Source organism: Augochlora pura, chromosome 1 (assembly GCF_028453695.1).
Source record: "Augochlora pura isolate Apur16 chromosome 1, APUR_v2.2.1, whole genome shotgun sequence".
Lineage (NCBI taxonomy): Eukaryota > Metazoa > Arthropoda > Insecta > Hymenoptera > Halictidae > Augochlora > Augochlora pura.
In genome coordinates, this window is record NC_135772.1 from 7939556 (window position 1) to 7963217 (window position 23662).

The 23662-nt window shown below is 36.9% G+C and overlaps 1 protein-coding gene across 1 annotated transcript in view; it reads right to left on the reverse strand.

The window, feature by feature from the left end:
* The window catches only part of LOC144470565 (ras-GEF domain-containing family member 1B-like), an 88203-nt gene extending 74042 nt beyond the window's left edge, over window positions 1-14161 (reverse strand). The window contains exons 1-3 of the mRNA XM_078181874.1: window positions 14063-14161; window positions 13751-13906; window positions 11756-11890 (exon numbers count right to left, since the gene is read on the reverse strand). Of these exons, the coding sequence (XP_078038000.1) occupies window positions 11756-11890; window positions 13751-13906; window positions 14063-14161 (390 nt within the window). The remainder of the gene's footprint in view (window positions 1-11755; window positions 11891-13750; window positions 13907-14062) is intronic.
* Window positions 14162-23662: the final 9501 nt, after the last annotated feature.

The window sequence follows — 23662 nt, forward strand, 5'->3', positions numbered from 1 at the left end:
TACCGATTTAATGGAATTCTGAACGTTCCCGGGTATTATCGTGTAACAAAGAGTTGTGATTAACGAACACGTGACATTTGATTAAGCAGAAAAAGTCGCGCATGAATTCTGAATGCAAATTGCCTGTCGTTCAACACCGTAGACGTAAACCTCTTTGCTGTCTTCTGACGCTTCATAATTTGATTTTGTGATTTTCAGGCTTTATAATGCGATTTTGTTATTTTCAAATTGTGTGTCGTAGGATGAAAGAGAATATGTGAAATTAAAAATAAAGAATTTGTTTGATTTGTTAAATGTTGACTAAGTTATTTCTTCGTTTTTACTAATTGGACTTTGAAATGTACGTTTGCGACTTCTTAAGTTATGATACACGATCGGTATAGGTATGAGAAAATTTGATTACTAGATATTTCTAAAACAAGCAAAGGATTCAACTGTAAGGAACAAATCAAAATAGCCAGGACGAAATGGAGAAACATCAAACGTGCCTTATTTATTAAAAATCCAAATCGTAACAAATATATACTGGCGAATAAGTATACGAAAATAACTCGGATAAATCGTTTCTCGCGATCGCTATAATTTATTTAAGTATATAATATATTAATCAATTATAATAAGATATTAAAATAACAATACAAAACATGTAGCCTAACAATAAGTATTCTCTATTATCCAAATACGTTTCGTTTGTGTTCAATTGAACCTAAGACAACCTATATGCATTGCAATAAACTATAGAAGTTAATAAAAATGAACATCAATGCCACTTTGTTTAGCCGGAATAATCAAGGTACCGGTTTTGACAGTTCCACCGTCGACTACTTAAAGGGTGAAAGAAAGAAATACCTCCGTTCAATATTCTCCGCTCTTTTATGCATTTTTCCACGACTTACTGTGCTACAGGAAAGCAAGCTCGTGGAAACCACGGAAATTGGATAATTAATGAGAAACCCGTCTAATTTCCCGACAATTAAAAGAAAGCAGAGTCTTTGAGAGATGACATTTAATTAGTGCCTGTTGCCGAGATCACACCAAGAATTCATTATGGCAATATAATAAAATCTCTGTGTTAGCCGACCCGCGCTTTTGACGGGGCCGCAATTCTCATGTAAACCCGTTGCTTAACACCTAACTTCACCTCTGATAAAGTCAGATCAAGACCGCCATTGAATTCGGGAGAAGCAACGGACAACGGAAGCTGCGAGCATTTTCCGACGCTTCCCATATTATGCAGTCTGAAGAAGACAAGAGCAGAGAAAAAAGTGCCGAGCAATGCGCTGGGAAAGGAGGGAGTTGGGCGGTGGACCACGGGGAACAAAATTCAGAGCTACACTGGCAGGATCTTTTGTTATATCGCGTCGAGTATTCCCTTCTTTCCCTTTGTCTTCAACCATGCGCGGCCCGACATTGTACTTTCCTTATCGTCGTGGTTTTTACAGATATAGTGCGCTGCAGAAAGTGTAGTATTATACAGTACAAGGTCAAAATAATAACAAATGGTAATAATGAACGTTATATCGTATTAGCGATACTATACGATAGCATATTTTTCAATTAATTGCTAAAGGAAAGATTGATTTCTTGTTTAATAATTTTAACCCCTTGACGTACCATTTTCTTCACAGTCACTGCGATTAAGAGCTGTTCAATTGGCACAATTTCTTAGAAGGGACAGAACATTAATATTTATTCCGTGCCTGAATTTACTTGTATGCTTAAATATTAATAACAAGGGATAGAATTTTATTCCAATTTTAAAGAACAGAATAACATCCATACGTAATTATTTATCACTAGTAATATCCATCACGAGTCAGGCTCGTTAAAGTACTGCAAGGGTTCGACTGTCAGTCGAAAGTCGAAAGTCGAAAATAATATTTCTATGTTCTTAAAGTAGTTTAATCTTTTTACTTGCTAATAATTATTGACCTTCTTGAAACAGTACGTCTTTTATGTTTAATTTGAAAGCATGTTCGTATGAATTATATGATTTTCTATAATCGTAAAATATTAGGTTAGGGAAAAAGAAATCCATTATTTTTTCGGTAGATGGCTGTAGTGATCGATATCCGTTAAAGTATCGATCAAACAATTTTAGATTTATGCTCGTTGGAAAGGTGACATTTCGCATTGCAAAAATTCTTTTTCTATTTTTTGTTTTTGGTCCATTCAGTTGCGAGCTACAAGGTGGTAAAAATGGAAGTCAACATAGAGAAAATTCGGTACATTATGAAGGTACCTTTAAAATGGCGACAAATTATAGAACAAAATGGCGCATATTTGACCTAAATCGGACAATCGGAAACATGTTAAATAAAGTCTTGAAGTTCACATAAAAACAATGTATTTCTTTCTCCCCAAGCTAATATAATGTAGTATTCAGCGTCTGTGGACTACTCGTACGTCACACTTAGTAAAATGTAAAGCATAATCTCGTTGCTGCACGGTCTACTTATGCGAGGAAAGTTTGATGGTTTCCTGTAGAACAATTCATTCTTAATCTCTTACCGCTTCACCTCTATTAACTCTCAGACGTGACCTATAAAAAGCAGAGCTGCCGTGGTATGGAAGTGAAGGAGAAGAGCTAACAGCTTCCAACAAGGTCAGTTAATCAAACTTTAATTCAACAGTCTGTCTTCGCTTAATCGTTGCGTTTTTCATTTCCTCTCGCGATCAGGGACAGGAAATGAACAAACAGAGGATCTTAAATCTCAAATCGCAGAACAATTATCGAAATATGTTTTACAGAATACAGCGAACTTCGCTGCCGACAGATAATTGTCCTAGAAATTGAAATCGGATCTTGGAATATTATCAGGGGAGCAATTGTCCTATCGCTTCCAATTCTAATACTCGTTGTACAATTACAATTATTCTTTGAAATATTCTTTGACCAAGAACATATAATAATGACGATAACAAGAACAGTAACGATGTTTTAAGAAGGCATCGAAATGATTGTATTCATTCGGTGACATAGCAATTGGAACATATTTGTTATCAATTTGAAGAATACAACAAGAATAAGTGAAACATTATCCCTGTACAATTATTTTTGAAAGATGTATCAAGGTTGACAGGTTATTTTTATAGTAAATGATACCATAACGTGATAAATAAACATTTTTTAAAAATATATGTTAGTAACTTTTTTTACATTTAATATTTTCATAAAAACGAATGGAAAGCAATTTTGAGTTCTATGTGGAACTATCGACTGCGATCATAACATGCAGAGAGAAAGTTTGAAAGAAACTTTTTACGGGTTCGTGTCTTCTAACTTCTGTGCATTCCGATGTTTCGTTTGTGCTTAGTCGCAATCTCGTGGCTTAAAGAAGTGAAACAACAAGAATTCGACGAAATAAAAATAGATCATTGGCAGCGCGCACGTTCGCGAATGCTGAGGGGCAAAGACATGGTAGAAGAAGGCAAAGGATACCCAAGGGAATTAGAGTGTGGTTCGAAGAAGAAGAAGAAACGACGGCACAAGAAAGGGAAGAATTTGGAACGGACCCCGATGAATGTGCCAGATGAGAGCAACGGGATCGAACGAAGTAGGAAAGAACAACTCTAGGGATAAGAAATAAGAAATTACGAAGAGAAAACAAAAGATTAAGGGAAATTTAAAACTTAAACTTTCCTTGTCGAAGCCGTAAGAAGGTTAGGAGACATCGCCTATAAATTATAAGGATCTGAAATCTTAAGTTAACTAAGCTCCCAAGTACATAAAGTTTTCGCCAGTTTAACAAAGGAAGCTCAGGAGTATTAATGACTACATTCATTTTTGCGAAGGAATGTTTCAAGAATCTATTCAAGAAAGATTCTTGAGTGTAAAAGTTTTAATTCACAAAGTGCTTACAATATATTTTGTTTATTAATAATAAAGGAGTTCACAATCATCGTAACAAATATTGAATACTTTTCAGTCAATGTTATTGGAGCAATACTAAGTAATTTGGAAGAATATAATTCCGGTATTGTTTTCAAAAGACAATATTAAACAATTTCCAGCTCACGTTGTTTGTAATTTGCCGATGGATCATTTTTTAATACATTAACTAAAATTCTCCTTTTCTTATCCCATATCATTATTTACGGTGCCACTATGCCACTATCGGATCTGTATGTAGCACATAGAAAATGCGACTCACACATTTTAATACTCGAAATTACTCCATCACAATGATCTTATCTGTAGAAGGATGAAATTATCTTTTGCTACATCTGCATATTTTCCACTTTTGTGTTATCACTGTAAGAGTCATGAAAAGAGTTTTCAAAAATATCATTCGGTAAAAGATTTAATAATTACTTACATAATTAGAAAAAGCTATATCTAGACTACGGATTTCATGAATGTATAGTAAAAAGAAATAGAAAATATACCAAGCACTGAATGTATTGAAACAATTTGAAAATATTATTACGGTATTTTCATTCGAATAAATCTACTAATAAAACAAATAACAATCAATTTCACTCGAGTTTGTTGTAAGCAAAGAAGAACACGTTGAAAAGTAGTAAAATAGTCAAATTTATCCTTTAAGAACAAAGTGTAGCAAATATTATACCGTGTAATGTACATCTACATAGTAAACCTACCACAGATTTTCAAAGTATCATAATTTTTTGAATTCGCAAATTGGAGATCTCCTTTTTGATCCCGTGACTAACGACACCAATATAGTCTCTGCTAATTTTAGCATGTTCAAGAGAAGTCGATTGACTTCGATCAGAAACACAGACTGGTATCTATTCCAGAAGAAAAATTGACAATTTTTCTAGTGACATCTAAGGCAAGGTAAGGTGGCGATAGGGTACAAAGGCAGCTGCGTTGAAGTCGGTCGCAGAAAGAAAGGCGGAGCGCAGTAGAGCTCGATTGAAGGAAATAAGTAGGAGCGAAATTTAATGAAAGCGACGTGGAAGGAGTGCAGCTCTGCAGAGAAAGCGCGGGAAGGAAGACGGAGGTAACAAAGTGCGTCGCTTTGAGCCGTCGACGTCTGCGAGGAATGGTCCTGGGGAAGAATGCCACCGGCTAGTATGGTCGCTGCTAAGAAATTTGGATTGCAATTACGAAATTAGTTTTTTCCGTGAGCGCGGCGTTCAACCGGTGGCGAAAATAAAACGTCGTTGGATGTGTACGTGCTCACCACGGGCCGCCGTCGTTTGGTACTTCCGGTCCCCGTTGAATGTCGCCGACTAATTTTCCGGCTTCTCCCTGTTCAGACTATTTTAGCGACGAACGGACTTTACGGCGTAATATTCTCGCTTTAAAAAATCCGCCCACATTTACGAATAATTGCACAGAAGATTGCCGTCGGAACTTTCGTTGGCCGGATAACCAGCGCTCTTTTTCTGCTTTCTGTTTTCGTTGACTCAACTCCGCGCAGATAAGGATGTATCGCCAGCGATGTCGACGAGCGTAACAGCCACTTTGCAGCGCCTCAACGGAAACGGTGAAATTTTATCTGGTGCTTACATCGCGACCGCATTATGCGCCGTAACCTTAGATTTTTATGAACCAATTCCAGAGGTGGAGAATTAATTCGAATGCTGTTAGCTTTATTGCGTGCTTTCTCACATGGAGGATGGCGAAAGAGTTTTATAAAACAGTGTTACCGTTGTTACTACCCAAAGGTCTTCGATAGAAAAGACACGATGTAAAGACAGTCGTGTGTGTTATAGTAGACTGCGGATCTCCGTGCTAAATAAAAATTGTCATCTACTGTCTGCATCTATTGCAAGATTCAGAAGATGTCGAAGAACTTCGTTCTTTCTTTAAGAACTTTAATAATTTGACACCTTATGGTTATTTAACACGATAAGTACAGAGAATTTAGATCATCATAAAATTGTTTAACTCTGTTACAAATTTCATTGAACAATAAAATTTGTTAATTTTCTTTAAGAAGAGTTACTTTTAGTAACTTTATCTTTATAACATTTATTTTTTAATTGTCAGTCCCTGGAGACTGTATTTGCTTGAACGATAAGTCAAGCAAAACTAACTTCGCACTTAACGTGTTTGTGCTACTGTTTTAAATTTCACCCTACTTATTTTCCGAAAAATTGATATATTTATCAGTTCTTTTTTAAATGAAAGGAGGAATTATAACATAAAGAATTAGAAGAAGATCTTAGAACTATTGTTACACTATGTTTAGAAACTTCAGGAAATTTTAGTAGTCGGCGCATGTAAATGATTTCGAGACATTTACCTATATTTTTGTTTCGTAGTAAATCGTTAGAGGCACGGCGACTCAAGAATGTTAACTTCGCGGATTCTGAATCACGTTCAACTTAACCATATCTCTGTAGTAGTTTCCTGCGTTTCGATTTATCTGGGTACAGCAGTTAGCCGGAAACCGTGCTGATTGTGAAGTTGCACCCTACTTCCCCTTGTTAAACACGTTCACTAATTCCTTAATGGGTGAATTCCTGAGAACATTCGGGAGCCACGAACTTGCACCAGCAATTCCTGCGCTCGCGCGTGCTACGCTGACGATTTACTTATCGAGTAATTGTCGCGATTGTTCAACATCATTCTGGCTTTGCCGTAGAAAAGGCAAACCGGGGAATAACATCCTTAAATGGTTTCTTTTCGGAAACCGAGTTTCGTCGACACTCTCATCAGACTTAATTAATGTATATATGTTTATTAACTATTATGTCGACAGGTCCAGCTCGAAATTTTGTACGAAACAATAAAGTTTGTGGCGCTGTCATATACGAAATGATATAATAGAAACTACTACGATAATTCGCAAGCTAATCATTTTTGTATCCTGACAACAACACTATACATTTATACAGTGTTTATTTATTAAGTCCTTGAATAAGTTCTCGCTGTTTCTCAAAAGACAGTATTATTGGGTTGGCAATTAAATGATTGCGGATTTTGTTAATAGATGGTCCTGGCACATTCTTTTGTTTTATCAACGTGTTCAGAGTAATTAAGTTATATTGTTTTCCTACTGTCTGGAATTTCATCTGCAGTTTAGTAAGAAAATTGTATCGATTAGTTATTTAGTTTCGTTTTTATCACTGTTTGAAGCTGAAAGGACAAGAAGCGCGTTTCAGACATATTTTTTTACATTATTTCCCAAAAAGTAAGCACCGCAAGCACAATTTTTATATTATATACAGTATATTAAAATGAAGCCTTGAAAGAAAGGCAGTGACAAAATTGATTTGTCTAATTGAATAAACTCATATTTTTAAGCAAAAGAATTTAATTTCCCTTCTTATTTTGAATCCGCAATTACTTAGTTGCCAACCCAATAGTAGTACTCCGTGCATAGAATTTCTAATAGTGACTCATCGGCAAGAAAGTACTGTATGTTACCCTAAATTTCACTGTATGATTGTTCACTATAGTCTTAACCACGTGTTTGTTTATTGGTTCTGAAGTTGTCTACTTTTGTGCCGAATAAAGTGGTTTTGCAGGGAATTTTATTGCACTATTTTATATAGAAGAAATCTGCATCTGAAGCACACAGAATTCTTGTTGAGACTTACAGCGACAATGCTCTGTCAGATACGACATGCAGAGACTGGTTTCGACGCTTCAAAAATAATAATTTTGAAGTTGAGGATAAGAAACGTTCTGGAGCACCGACAAAGTTTAAAGACGAAGAATTAGAGGAATTGCTTGATGAAGACCCATGCTAGACGCTAGCAGAGTTTGGAAAAATATTACAAGTAGATGCGTCAACAGTTTCAAAACGTTTAAAAGGGTTAGGAATGATGCAGAAGCAGTGACATTGGGTGCCGTATGAATTGAAGCCGAGGAACGTTGAGCGGCGTTTTCTGGTGTCTGAAATACTGCTTCTACGGCAGAAAAGAAAAGGTTTTTTGCACCGTATCGTCACTGGCGATGAAAAGTGGATTCATTACGATAATCCAAAGCGTAAAAAATCGTGGGGTAAGCCCGGCCATGCATCAACATCGTCTGCAAAACCAAATATCCATGGTTCGAAGCTTCTTCTCTGCGTTTGGTGGGATCGGAAGGGTGTAATTTATTATGAGCTGCTCAAACCGAATGAAACTATTACGGGAGATCGCTATCGACTTCAATTGTTGCGTTTGAGTCGAACCCTAAAAGAAAAACGACCGCTATACGAGCAGAGACACGACAAAGTCATTTTGTTACACGGCAACGCTCGACCCCATGTTGCAAACCAGTAAAAACCTACCTGGAAATGCTTAAATGGGAAGTTCTATTCCACCCGCTGTATTCACTAATCATAGCTCCTACTGATTATCTCCTATTCCGATCGATGGCGCATGGCCTGGCTGAGCAGTGCTTCCATTCTTACGAAGAAACTAAAAAATGGATCGATTCATGGATTGCCTCAAAAGACGAATTGTTTTCCCGACGCGGAATTCTTTTACTGGCAGAAAGATGGGAGAAAGTGGTCTCTAGTAATGGACAATACTTTGAGTGAACTGATTTTGTACTTTATATTTTAAATAAAGCTTTTATTTTGGGAAGAAACCAGCGAGAACTTATTCAAGATTCTAATAATTCATTCACATTATTTGTATTAGAAATTCCAACTCCTTCTTCAATATTTCAGACAGAAGCGAAATTTGGTCCGTTATTGCACCGAAACGCCAGCTGCAGATAATTGAAATTCAAAATATCGCGAAAAGATATGTATATGACACCATTAAAAAGCATTCTTTTCACTTTCGGAAATGAAAGCTACTTCGATTGCACAATGACTGAATGGGAAAGCTTTCGAAAAAGATGAGATATTCGAACGGGATCCCTCTCTTTTTTTTCTCTCTCTGTTATAGAAACCATACAACCAGCACGGGAATTGACGCAGGAGAGCTCCTTCTGTTGTCTGATATAAATCGATAGCACGACGCCCGAAAATTGCGAAAAGAGCCTACGTCGTTGAAAGGGAAATGGAAAAGCCAAGGAGAAGAACAGCGGAACGTTCGCGTAGTAAAGAACGACAGAAGGAGGCGTATAGAATGACGAGCAGTAGCGTGTACATACACCGCATGTCTCATAAAAAGGGAGATCATAATCATGCTACCAATTTCCAAGCGAAGTAACAAAAGCAAAACAGAAAACATGGTCGGATGGTATGATGAAAATGTAGTTAAATTCGGCGAAGGGATAGGAGAAAAACAAGCTTCGTTAGCGTGCCTATAAGAAGGAGAAAGAGAAATTACAGGCGTATAAATAAGGAAGACTTTACAGTGTGCGGAACCTGAAAAACATTGCTCCAGAAAAACGACCGTGGTGAAAATGGAAAGCTTGAAGAAATGGAATTAAGTGACGGCGGAAATTGCGAAGAAGGGGGACATAAGGGAATTAGCTGGAGAATGGTTTCAGTGCAGACGAAGGGTAATGTGCGATGTTTAACGGAATGGTAAAACAAGTCTAATGTTCCTTTTTTTTTGCAGATTCCTATATTATCGAAAATATCTGAAATCTTATTCAACTCAAGTAAAACAAGCTATCTTCAGATTTATGCGATGTAAAATACTTCGAAAAGCAACTGTTATCATAAATATTATTTTTTCCGTTTTCGCAGTATGAAATAAGTTATGCTTGAGTAATTTTTATAGGTACTGATGTGGCATTGTGCTAAAGAAATTATATAGGCTTACAAATATGTACAAGAATACCATATTCATATTTTCAAGAATGTCATTTTCTTAATTTAATATCCTAGAAATCCTAACTCAAAGTCGACCAATTTACACTACTCTGTTTTGTTAATCTAACTTCGTATAATGTTCAAATGATGCGTACATTTACTCGTTTTTCTTTCATTAATTTTAAAGATTAAGATAATGTGTTATTGCAGATGTGTTAAAAAGACTGATGCAAATCATATCCCGTATAGGTTACTATACGTACTGGACTCGGCATTTTGCAATTGAACTTCTATTTTTCAATTCGGCATCAGCGACCTGAGAAAATCCCAATTACGAAATCTCCGAAGAATCTACGTCGATAAAGGGCGTCGTCGGAAATATTGTGCAAACCGAAACAATTACAATAAGTGAACGAGGGAAACCGAGGAACCCGGAGGAAACGGGACGATTCGGAAGTAATGCAATGAAAGAGACAGAAAAAATGGCGTGGACTGGTTGCGGCGAGTGGAAGAAGACATCGCGAGTGTAGGAAAACTGCGAAAAGGGGAGATGACGCAGAAATTGACGTCGCTTATCGGACCGAACGAGGAAGAAGCACGAAACCAAGCGTCCCGAAACAAACGATTGCAGGTATTCCATGAGCATTGCTCTCGATCGGGTCCACGGTTTCCAGGCAGCGGGCTGCAGTGGCGGCCCCACTACCAGTCCTCATTCCCATCCGTTCTCGCTGCTCGAAGCTCGAGGCTCGACGAAGCAGGCGGAGAAACGTAGATAAAGGTTTTAATTCCGTGCGAATGGATCAACGCGCGAAAATCGGAAGGGAGGATCGAACGGGGCGGAGCACGCTGGAATGGGCGACCAGGGTGTAGAAGTGGATGGGTGGGCAGGCGGGGGAGGCGTTCGATTGATGGACCAGCTGGAACAATAGTTAACTTCGAAAGTAATCGCTTAATTCCTGGATTCCCGGCTACGTCCAGGCGATTTCCGATTGAACTGTCTTTCGAGCTTTTTTAATCCTGTTGATCGAATCGATGGTCTGCGGACTGTTTTGCCGCCGCCGCGTGAGAGATGAGCGCGATATCAAGCTGCGAGTATTAAGTTCTAGACTCGGAATGCAGTCGGTGGTAACTTTACTGGTTACATTACACGAAAGTTCCATAAAGGCGTTGTTATTATATTTCAGTCTCTTGGTCTACGATTTCTTTCTCTTCCACAGTAATTACAGCTTCATTGTTGTCAACAAGTTTAAAAAAAATATAAGAATATTCATATCTATTGTAAGTCTGTGTTAAGTCTAATGATCAAGGATTAGTAACATACAAATTAAATTTTCGATTTAAAGATGACAAACCTCTCTACATGTAATAGACTCTGTTCGAAATCTTTGCCACGAGTTGACACGTTATTAGAATGCAAAGGTGCTTGGTTTAAATAGTTTATACGAAAAAAAAATGACACGGCAACTCTGCGGTAAAAATTTCGACAGTTACTCCGACGAAAGATGGTGGTGAAAAAACGAGAAAATAACGGCGAATCCTCGACCGAGTGAGCAAGAACAAATCGGCCGTTCCTTCGGCAATGATTGTCGTTACGATTCTTCGAAACTTCTTTAAAAGTGCCTTCACGAGGAAAGTTTCGCATTGAAAGCAACAAAGTGAGTCATTCAGTGCGCCGGCGGGCATTGTTTGCTTTCTTTCGCCTTATTTCGCAGCCACCTTTATATCGTTGGGTAGCAGATATCGCGAAACAAAAAAAGCCAACGAAAAACCGTCGACATACGTGTACGTCTAGGGAAGTCCTAGAGATTACTTCGCAGCGAGACATTGTACATTGGAGCTATGCCGTATTTTTCACGTTTAGTCAAAAGAATAAGGCAACTAAAAAAGCTAATTGAATATATTTTTGTTGCGTTAACATTCTTCTAACAAGGGTGAAATTTCTTTCATTCGTTAAAATATTTCATACGGCAGAAGCGAAATAGTAACGTTGTACAAAGTGGGCCATAATTCGTAGTACAATTCAAAACGCACAGTTTTCTGCGCACTTGTCGAATTCCTGCGAGCAAGTACGCAGTTTAACAGAAATAATTTAAACTATAATGATAGATAAAATACAAAAGAAAGTTACTCACGTGTTCTGTGCTTATAGCAGCACCGTCACGTATGTCTTGAAGATCGGCACCAGAACCATTTACCATACCAGAAGCTGCTCCAGCACTTACGTTTCCTTTTCCACCGACACCGCCAGCTGGCGTTTGTGGCAGGCTCTGAAAAAGAAAGTAAAAATTCAATGTCGGACGATCCGCTTAAGTCTAGAGAATAGAATTTCTTTTATTATATTAGACATTTTTATAGTCAGCGATATCGTTTAAATTGAAAAATTATACGATTCCCGCGTATTCAGCTAATTATCAATATTCAACAGGTATCCACTCCTTATGCGCGTCACTGTTACATATTAAACATTTACTTTGAAGCAGATACTTCGGAACTGAAACTAAAATTGACCTGCGTTATATTACACTCTGGTTATATCTTCCAAACTTTTTCAATATTAAAGTTCCGTGATCATAGACAATAAAACGCACATTTTCGACAGACACATGCTGTATGCAAGTTTTTTAACCATAGTAGCCTATGGGTGAGACAGATGTACCCAAAAGGTTATAAGGCGCCAAAAAGTTATAATACTGTATAGTCGAACTTGACTAAAACTAAAATTCAAGAAATTTTATTTTATTTATAAAATTTAATAACAAATTTCAACTGTATTAAATTTAAGCGTGTTACATTTATTATCAAAATTGACAATGCGATTATATTGTTTCTGACACGATAAAATTATTAAAGATAGGAATCAATGTTCACGCTTTCCTGTTTTTTTTTTGCAATCGAAGCATAAGATTTTTATTTCGCATAAAAATTAGCAGTCCGTTTGTTACCCTCACTTTGTTACATTATAACCGTTAGTTCTTTTTAAGCAACATAATTCGACTGAATTTAATGCAATTATTACGAAAGTAACTGGTTGAAATAAAAAATGTAAAAACACAAGAAGATGTGTTAGAATTATTCCAATGTTTTCTGCGTATTTTAAAAGAGGAGCGAGAAATCGAAAAGTTTTCCTATGTGATACGAGAAAAATTTGCACACCGTTTGAGACGATTACTCATTCGAACAGAGTGAAGCTCGCTCGGGATCTCAGCTAGAGAAGTTCTCCTTCATTTCACGCTCTTTTGCAATTCCGTACCTGATACAGAAAAATGACGTAATTTCTGAAATCCGCCTGAGGCTAAGCTTAGACCCCTTGCTTGCGAAGTACCACCCATATCTTCCAGAAAGTGATCAATATTACACACGCCGTTTCTACACTGACTTTATTGATGAACGCCGATGAAGAATGGGAATCTTCACAAGACTTATTTATTGCTCAAACTTCGAGAATATTAAAATCACATGGAGTATTTTATTTAATATTTTGCGAAAATGTTTGATGAAAACACTTTTCAACTAAAATTGAACTTCAGCATAGATCATTAAATATATGAATTAATCTTTATTTAAATACTATTGCACATTTTAATAGTTTTTTGAAAGACCAATAGCATATCGATGTCACAATCAATTAATGAAAATTATTAAACTAAAAATTAACACTTTTATAGATCACGTTCACCTTTTTGTAAAATAAAATAAATCCTTCTGTTAAGTCTTTATTCTTCATTTGGCAAATTAAAATCGCTCATTCATAAGAGTATGTAATAAAATGCATTTAAATGACATTTTATAATATTTATAAATCTGTGAAAGGGTTGACTTGATTTGAAAAACGGCGAATGTGATTCTAAAATAGTGAATTCGATCTATAAAAGAATCAATTTTAAACGCATAAAGGAGAATATGATGTGCAAAAGGATTAATTTAACGTGGAAAATGTTCATCCTGAAATTCCATCAAAATGATCGTGTCCCGGGCTTGGCAATGTCCCTGTCAGTGCAAAACCACGACAACGAAATGACATAGCCAGGGAGCCGTCGCGCAAAACACCGGTCCCGTCATCGTCATCGTCATCGTCACCGATCGACTCGCGTAAAACTTCCTGTTTACTATTATCATCGGTCAATTACCGGTGCGCACAACGCGCTACGAGTTCTGGCAAAGCTCGCCGGCTGAAATTTATGCGAGCGATCCGAGTCGGTGGCCAGGTTACCATTATAACGCAGTGCCACTAGGGGATGCAATTTTGAAGGCAATTTAACTTGAACCGCAGCAGCAAGCCTGAGCTATGGGTAAATGTTTACCATGAAAATCGTTATACACGGAACGGAAGCTTCCGTATCCAGAACCTTTTTCTGGAGTAACGGCTGCTTATGCGTGTATTTTAAGCTTCCCGTATCGCGGATGCTTCAATCGTCTTATCGCCTTATAGCAGAGCTTACCTTCTCGGTTTTTACACGTTCGACCGCCTCGTCACTTGACTTGTACACGTGGTAGGCAAGGTGAATAGGAGTAACCACGCTTTCTGTACAGGTCTTCATTTATTTAAACATTAACGTAAATGTCACGCACTTACACTGCGCGACAAAATGATAGGACATCCCAAAATTTGTCGTGTTTCTCAAAACCAATAATGCATAGAAAGGTTTTGCATGTAGCTGTATAAACAGTACCCCTTCTTTATTAACGCGTGAGAAAACAGCCACTGATTTTTTTTTTTACATGAATTACATCTGTGTATGTAAAAGGCGAGTACGACAAAATGATAGGACACGTGCACAAGAAATATAATTTTTATTTAATTTTAATGATTTATTTCATTTCAATAATGTACACACATTCCTTTCTTTCCTAGAACCGCTAACATTCCCCTAGGTAGTGATTTATACAATTTTTTTAAATAACTACGCGAAATTGCGTACCAACCTTCTTCAATCGTGGCTTTTAACTCTTCAATTGAATTAAATTGTATACATTTTCTGTAAACGTTACGACATAACTGTCCCCAGACATTTTCAATAATATTCAAATCTGGTGATCTCGCCGGTCAAAGTAAAAGTTGAATATTATTTGATTGTTCTAACGCTTTGGCTGTATGCACTGATGCATTATCTTGCTGAAAGATGAACACATCTTTAATTCGTTCCTCATTTGCTGCAATTTCTTCAACAATTAGTTTTATAAAATCAGCGCTTTTTAATTTCGCATTGATAAAACGAATATATGTTTTCTCTTTATATAAAATTCCTCCCCAAACCATGATTCTTCCTCCTCTCATCTGACGTTTAACTTGAAACATCAGTTCCTTTCTAAGGTCATGAAAATAATACGACCAACCATCTGGTCCATCGAGAGTAAATCTTTTTTCATCGGTAAAATCACTTTCTTCTTCCATCTAATGTGCTTTTTGGCAAACACCAATCGAGAAACATTGAGAAAGTTATTCCGTTTAAAAAGGTGCGCGGTGCTTTTGTAGTCGACTGTACGTGGTGCGTTCGCCACCACAAACTTTGTTCCTTGGTTTTTCTTTCTTCATTGCATACCATCGAAACCGTGGTGGATGGGGATCATAAGGGATATTTCAGTTCAGTCAGGAAGTTTACTTCAGCAACGACAGAGCCGCTTCTCGCCAACCCCTTCATCTCGGTGGGTTGCGAGGAGAGAGTAGGGGTGGGGCCATGGGCCGGCAGAACACGCGGTAGAAATAACGCGTTCCTGGAAATTGCAATTCCAACGGCGAGCTACGACCGAAGAAGGTGAATTATTGCTGCGGTGAACACTGTTCTTGTTGCGAACAACAGTGGACAATGACTTTCCAGATGATTTCTGGCGACGCGGAGTTGGACAGATTTCATTCGGGATAAGAAATGAAAGTTCTGGTACTATTCTTTCCTAGTGGCCGTAGATATTCGATTCGGAGGAAGCACTTTCATCAAACTTTAGTTAAGTGTGAGGTTTGAAGGTAATTTAATAAGGATGTAAATCTATTTACATAGAAAAATTGATGTACCTCGAAAACAATGAATATAAATCTGTAGATACAAATTATTGGGTTGGAAATTAAATGGTTGCGGGATTTTCTTAATAGATGGTCTTAGCACATTCTTTTGTTTTAATAACGTGTTCAAAGTAATTAAGCTATATTGTTTTCTTACAAATTGCATCAATTACTTAATTAGTATCGTTTTTATTACAGTTTCAAGATGGAAGGGCGAGGCGCGCATTTCAGACATATTTTATTACATTATTTTCCAAAAAGCAAGCACCGCAAGAACGATTTTTATGTAATATACGGTATATTAAAATGAAGCCTTGAAAGAAAGATAGTGTCAAAATTGATTTGTCTAATTGAATAATCTTATACTTTTAAGCAAAAGAATTGAATTTTCCTTCTTATTTTGAATCCGCAATTGGCAACCCAACAAAAACAGAAATGAATTTCCTCCGATGAGCAAAGTAAAAGTTGAATATTACAATGTATGAGAAGATGAAGTCATGAAGTCAATGAAAGATGAAGTCACATTAAAAAAAATAAATCAGTATGTGTCTATACAGTTACACGAATTGTGGCTGTAGAGGATTAAATTATTTTAACAAACAACTTTAAGGCTGTTTTAAGGTGCCTAAGCAATTATATTTATGATCATTATGGGCATTTGGAAAATTCTTATGGTATGAGTTTATTATTAATCGTTTCGATTGCAATATATTTCTCAAATATAAGGTAGTTTATATTATGAAAATGTTAGTATTTTTCACAAACGAATAATCTTCCCAACATTCTTTCTACGTAAGTTTTTTCAAATTAAAACAAATGTAATTGTAATTATTTATATACCTTCAGTAACATCGTATTAAAATGGAATTCTTCATTCAATTTAATAGCATAAATAAAAACTTCGAACACCTTATTTTTTCAGTATGGTTTCTTTTATTCGATATCTCGATTAACTATACTATAGTGTGTGTCCATATATCTTACCAATTTGTTTTCGGTTGACGGCTGGTACATTTGTCTTATATGATTATAATTGTCATATAGTGGACCACAGTTTAAATTATAATTTAGAGACAGTGATAACATAGTGATCACAAATAGTGATTACTATTAAATACAGTAATCAACCCTTTGGCTACGACAGACTTTGAGACGTACCGGTCGTACCGCACGGGTAGGAATTCGTTTACAATGTCTACCTGGAACGGCAAAATTTTGGGCAGAGATACGTTTTTGTGAAAATATATTTCAGTAATCAAAAAACTGTGTTTCGCTGTATTAAAACAATATTATGTATTTATTTCTGTTACAGGCCGAATTGCTCCTATAAATATTAAAAATTTATAGTTAAGTGTATAACTTTTTTGTGAAGCAAAATTTCTGAGCCCACAGTAGCCAAAGGGTTAAATAAAGGTGTTTACGCGGTTTGTTATTGATCCGGTTTGTAAGGCCGGATTGTGTGTACGCGTTTGGTACAATGCCGTAGTGATACAGACACTTGGTTGTTCTATTTACACTTTATTTACAACACTGTACAAGTATAATATTCGCGATTCCTGAATATGTTGAAATGCGTTATGTTTGAATGTTACGTTCGTTCTTAGTATGAATATGTGATGTATGAATGTTCAATTTGATCTTACTTATGAATGGGTTATGTATTACTGTTACGTTTGATCTTGATATGAATGCGTTATGTTTGATTGATTACTGTGATCTGCCTTGTTCTGTCTGTTGTCACCTCGGTTTTCCGTTGATTGGTGGAGGAAATGAAGCGTTTTTGATTGGAGTTGGGTGTGTCGCAAGAAACTTGGAATGAGGAGTGGGAAATTTGTTAGAAAGTTCTGGTTTGCGTTGTCTTCTTTGTTACAGTAAAATTTATGAATGGTCGTGAAACAGTACCGTGGGTCTGTCACACGTGTTGTCCGTTCGTCGAGTCGAGTTTCGTTAAGTACGGTAGTCGTAAAGTGATTTCGTTAGTCGTCGTTCGTCGGATTTTTTACCTATTGTCGCAACAAAAAGTATACGAACGTTTTCTTCATTATCAAAGTCCATCTTTTCCATAATTATACAACGTACGTATGTTTTGCATATTCGTTACATATCACATAATCGAAAGCCAATCTGCAGCCAAATCAATAATCGATCGAAGCCGAATTCCAGGCGAATCCTTCGTCTTCCATCGAATCCGGTAGGGCGCAGATGCAGTTTTAGAAATCTACGATTTACCTAGAGCACGGTAATGTCGAACAGATGGATTAAAAGGGATTTCACTGTCCTGCTTCTTTCTTTGCTGACTAAACCAGAGGATTAGTCGGGAGAATTCTAAAACTTTATTCTGTTTCTGATGTCCGGGACTTTCGTCGCTACCGAGAAGGTAGAATTTTATTCGTGAGTACGTATTGAAGGAAAACTGATTTTTCTGCCGAATCACGAGTAAGCATTTGTCTTTGTATTAACCACTTGCGCTACGATTCCTTTCACGCGGTCCTCCTTAATAATTTCCCTAATAGAACCAGGTAGTTTTTGTTTCTTATATTGTTTTTATTTACTTTTATTTACGTTCGTAGATTTTGGTAACAGAAGAATTAAATTTTATTTCGTTTCGAAAGAAATGAATACTATTCATATTTAGCATGTCTTACATGAAATCTTTACACGAGTTTGATTCGGTCTTGTAAGGGGTTCTATTTTAGTCCATCTATTTCCAAGGAAAAAATGTTGCCTCTAACAATAGTTACGTTCGCGTTATTCTACTTTCATAAAAGTTTGAGTCTTTCTATTTGAGAAATTTACATAAATGATATGTTTGAGAATGATCAAAGAGGACAACATAATAATTGAACGTCACGTCACATCATGCAAAATAGCACCACTTTAAAGAACATATAAAGAAAATAATTAATTTATTTGAATAAAATTTTAAATAAAAATTATTAATTTTAAAAGTACCATAATTGTAAATGATTTCACAGATCCGTGTGCAAATGTTTATCAAGTTTTCGTTATCGATATAGTCTCTTACATGCAATCGAGCTAATCATAAACAATATGACTCCCTTAAAAACAGCATTGCGATACCTGTCACGTGGAAAAATATTTTTCTACAGAAATAACTAATAAAAAAGTTCATTGTAAATTGAGTGACTGTACCAGAAAAATGAATGAACCGAAATATACACAATAAATTAGCCCTTCATCTGATCAAATCTGTTCCAGGGTCTGAAATTTTCATTTTCATCCTCCGCAGAGGACGATAGCTCTTTTTTTTCTCTTAACAGGTGCATGGACCATGAAAAAAAATTGACAACGCTAGGCGTAACAAAGGGGAGTGCGGGGATCCAGACGATCGATCTTCCCCCATTCTTTTATGCTTTGTCTTTTGTCCGCCCATCGAAAAGAGAGCATGGACTGCTTTGTAATTATAAATCTCATTAAAATTCATAACGCGACGCGGAAAGTCATTAGCCTTAAGCGTTCTACGTTGTTGCACTTTCGAGGCACTCTGCGGTGATCAAGCAACAGCCAGCGACGAAAAATAATTTCAGCTTAGAGAATCGAGTCGTTCGAGGAAGCCACGGCCTGAGAATGTCATTAATGATTATTATACCATAACGAATAACTGCGTTGGAAATAGTAGGAAATTTCGTAAGCGATCAGAAAACTGATTCACGTGAATGCTACTGTTAATTTACATATTTCACACGAAATGTGCACAGTTTAAATGATTCGTCAATCAAGTTTTAGCTTATACGTGTTTATCACACCAAAATACATGAAATTGTAGGAAATACATACATTGTTGTTTATGAGGTGCCTTTAAAAAATGTATTCCAATTTATACGAATAAATGAAGCGCATTCGTCGTTATTGTAAATGTATACAGCTATGGTATGAGCCGAAATAAATAAAAAAATTGAAGTTATTTCACTTAAAAAAGAAACGGATGATAGGCTCGAAATATAAGCAAATATGACCTTGAGAAAATCTCTCTATTATGGTAACTGAGATAACTTGCTCATCAATATTGTTACTATCAATTGTTTATTTACGAATAAATCGACTATATTGATTTATAGACTGGAAGATCGCATGTTAAAGATGTGTTTGCATCGTGTGACTCGTTTCCAAAGAAAAGTGGACTAAGACTGATTGGTTTCCGAACTGCCCTTATGATTGCATGGCCGCTTACCGCGAACTTTGCATCTGGCTGCCAGAAGCTGAAGGATATAAGGATTCGGCACAGGTGGCAGCAGATCCGGTAAGAAAAGTGGAAAGTTTCGAAACGAAATTCTTTCCACACAATGGAGAAAAAGAGGCGGAACCGAAAGAGCGGAGGACAAAATCGCAACCGTGTTTCCGGCGATCAGTGAACTTTGCCGATCCGCTCGTCACGTAACACGCTCCGTAGAATCCGATTGGAAAGAATATGGTATCCGTGGTCTCGTTGAAAGCCTGAATAAATACGTTCACGGCGATTTAATCTTTCAAGCGGCAAAGACCTGCCGACCAACGGGTTTCTACGCCGTCGTCGCGGCTCTTTATACACTTCTACCAGGAATCTCCGGCGAGCAGGAAGTTTCGTCGAAGCGAGTTACCTGCTCTTTTACCTTGCACTTTCCGGTCTTCGCCAAGGAAAATTCACTTTCAGGGGAATTCTCGGCTTTACGACCGCCTATCCGTTCGTTCTTTTCCCCCGCGTCGTCGCTTCCGCCGGGCCTTCTTTTGCCTCCCCACTTTCTTGCGTTTGATAAAGACGAATCGATGGTCGAAGAACAAGAAAGCAGACGCGAAAAGGTGAAGGGTGTGGCTGCATGAGACGGAGAACCCCTGGGACGGCGGCCGGAAGTTATTGTGCCATCTGTCGGGGGTGCTGAGTTTAATCGAAGATTTTCGAAAGTGCTCAAAGATTGATTAACAGCAAAGCTTCTGGTCGCTTAAAGCTTCGATTGCTGATCCAGCAACCCTGGACATTCCATGACATTTAACGGGACATTCAATTTATTTAATGAAATAAAAATTGGAAGATCGAAATCTATTAGGGGGACCGGAAAGTAATGTCGTTTTTGCTCATGTCGATATTCATTACTTATTTGTTAGGTTATTATGTATTTCAAAGGCGTGCTAAACACAGTTTAAGGCTAGAGTGACTTGTGTTCTCGTAGATAGTAACATCTTAAATCTTTTTTGCAATTTACGGTGAAATGGCCAGCCAAATACCAGAAGAGCTACATATCCGGCATTGTATACTTTTTGAGTTATTGATTAAAAATAAAATCTTGCTAAAAATTGATGTGTTTCAATTTAATGTAGAAAAACGACATTACTTTCCGGCCCCCCTAATATTAATATGTATTGTATGATGCATACACCAGAGCAAAAGTTTCTTTATAAAGTTGGATAAATAGTTCCGTCATCTATTTATGTTTGGATCGTACGATAGTTGACCACTGGAAACTGTATGTTCCATTTGTGACATTTATAGAAAGGTATACATTATGAAAAAAACAATTCGTTCTTGAATGTTGCAGTGAAACACTCGGCGTGTTTAATCTACATCAATCATCGACTTTAAAAAATGAGATATTAATCCGATGATAAGAAAGCTGTTTATTAATTGTAAACAATTTTTATACTGGCTACATACCGATTTGAAGAAGGTGTACAACTTATATTTTTTCTTCATTGAACAATAAAATTCAAATTGGTACAAAATGATAATTGTTAATTTAATTGTGGATAATGTTATTATAACGTATCTACGAATCAATTAATTCAATAACCTAGTTTCATATTTTCGATTCGACAATCAGTGTTGTTATCTATTATACATATAATCAATGTTGTTGCCTACTACAATGTAGTCAATGTTGTCTAATGTACATATATGTATAGTCAATTTTGTTGTCTATTGTACGTATAGTCAAGTTGTTGTCTAAATATATCTATTTATTAGAATTTCAGACAAACATGAACGTACAGTGTATAGCTACAACAGGTTCAGGAAATTAAGGAATCTGTTAGCAAGCCGAAGGCACGCGAACTTTCATGAGTAGTACATATGTAGTATAGCTGCAAACTAGACTCTGTGCCCGTATGTTTCTAAAGAAATACGTTTGATGATCGAAAATATAGTCGAGTATAGCCTGCCGCGTTATGTCTACATACATACACATCCGCATTAAACGAACAGCTGTAACTTTGAAACGATTATGGTGATCAAGTCCTGTTTACAATTTACTAGAAGTGTATGGACTACCTTATGTATCAGACGTCCGAGTGGGACGAACAATATAAATGTGGTGAGTGAACTGCGGTGCGTTCGTATGCGTGAGAGTACGTGAGCGGCGAAGCGTGGCAGCGGCCCTAAGGTATCGATCGATAATCTAGATAAATGAATGAAGCGATCGCGAGAGAGAATAAAAAGGAAGAACGTTGTTAAGCAGTCAACGTCCTCGAATCGTTGAACATCGTTTGTACTGTTACTAATTTAAATATATCTATTCCTTTATTTATTAAATTGTGTGATTCCTCAACCGAGATATTCGTTCGGAAGACTCGCGATAGGGGAATCCCACATGAATAATATAAATGCCTAAATGTAAAGGTAAAAATGCGAAACGATTTTCTCTCCAATTATTCCTCAGCTTATAAACAGAAATTATGCAAATTTTCCCTCATTAATAATGAGTATGAACAACGAAACCAAAATTTCTGTCAGACATAACTATTATTTATAAATAAAAATATTTTAACCAAAATAATAATTATAAGATAGATTATAGTAGTCACTGACCCTGGAGTGTAGCCCAAGTTCTGTCTCTTCTGTCCATTAAATAAATTTTACAGTGACATAAATTATAATGGTTAATTGCTCAGTAGGTTGTCCTCCATTCATTGAAATTTGTCGTATTGATTTTCAGTAACTCACATAGCAATTATTTTATATAATTCTATATTGAATTTTCTTCTCCATTCTTGTACAATATGAAGTTTACAAAATAAATAATTTGACCAAAAGATAGTTTTATAAATCTACTTATTGTTTTTATTATATTATATACTCTTTTATTGTTCTTGTTATTGATAATTTAGTATCTGCGAAGCGTTAAAGTACTTCTCCGAAACTCCCCGCGCCACCCTCCGAATAAAAAGTCAAATTACAAAATAGAATGGATTCCTTACATTAAATTGTTAACGATGAAACAGATCAGCCAGCTGCTGATGCCGTTGCCAAGGAAGGCACGAGGCAAGGGTTTAATAACAGTGATTTTTTCGGGCACTCGTTTCGGTAACTGTTTTGCTTTCGGATGGAGCAAACGAGGCGAAATTCCCTCGGCAACGAGGTCTACGTGATAATTAAAGCAGACCATTCGGATGAAGCAGAAAAAAATATACGGATCCGGATGGTGTACACGGAAACGTGGCCCTGCATTACGGGCCGAAAAACCCGGTTGAACTTCAACGCGAAGGGAAGCCCATCCGCGTTCCTGGTTTCCGACCCCCGCAAAATAAGAAACACGCGAACAGCATCAAAGGAGCCTGAGAAGATGCGCAGGCTGGATTTCCAGTGGTTGGGGCGCTTTCGCATTACGCATATGCAATTTCGACACATCGGGAATGCAGAAAGGCCGTTTCGATGTCGCGGTAAGCGATGTTTTCAGGAATTCCATGGGAAATGATGGTTGCTGCCGCAGAATAAAAACATACAGCGGGAACGGGTTATGTAACCAGAAATTTGCAAGTCCGAGAGACTTAAAGAAAACAATCGGATCGATCAGACCGATCCTCTGTTATCGAGAGCGTCGCATAAATAAGACCAAAAATATTTTCGTACGGTATTCGTATAAAAAATACAAATTTCAATTGCCTCTATTGACTGTTTTTGCAGAAATAATGAAACAAAAAGATTTTCGGGTGGTATGTCCGCATCCCAAATCAAAAAGCAATATTTTGTTCGTCCAACGATAACGCAATTTAACGAACTTGCGATATGAACGGAATAAAATCGAACATATTTCTGTGTACATACGTTTCTCGAAAT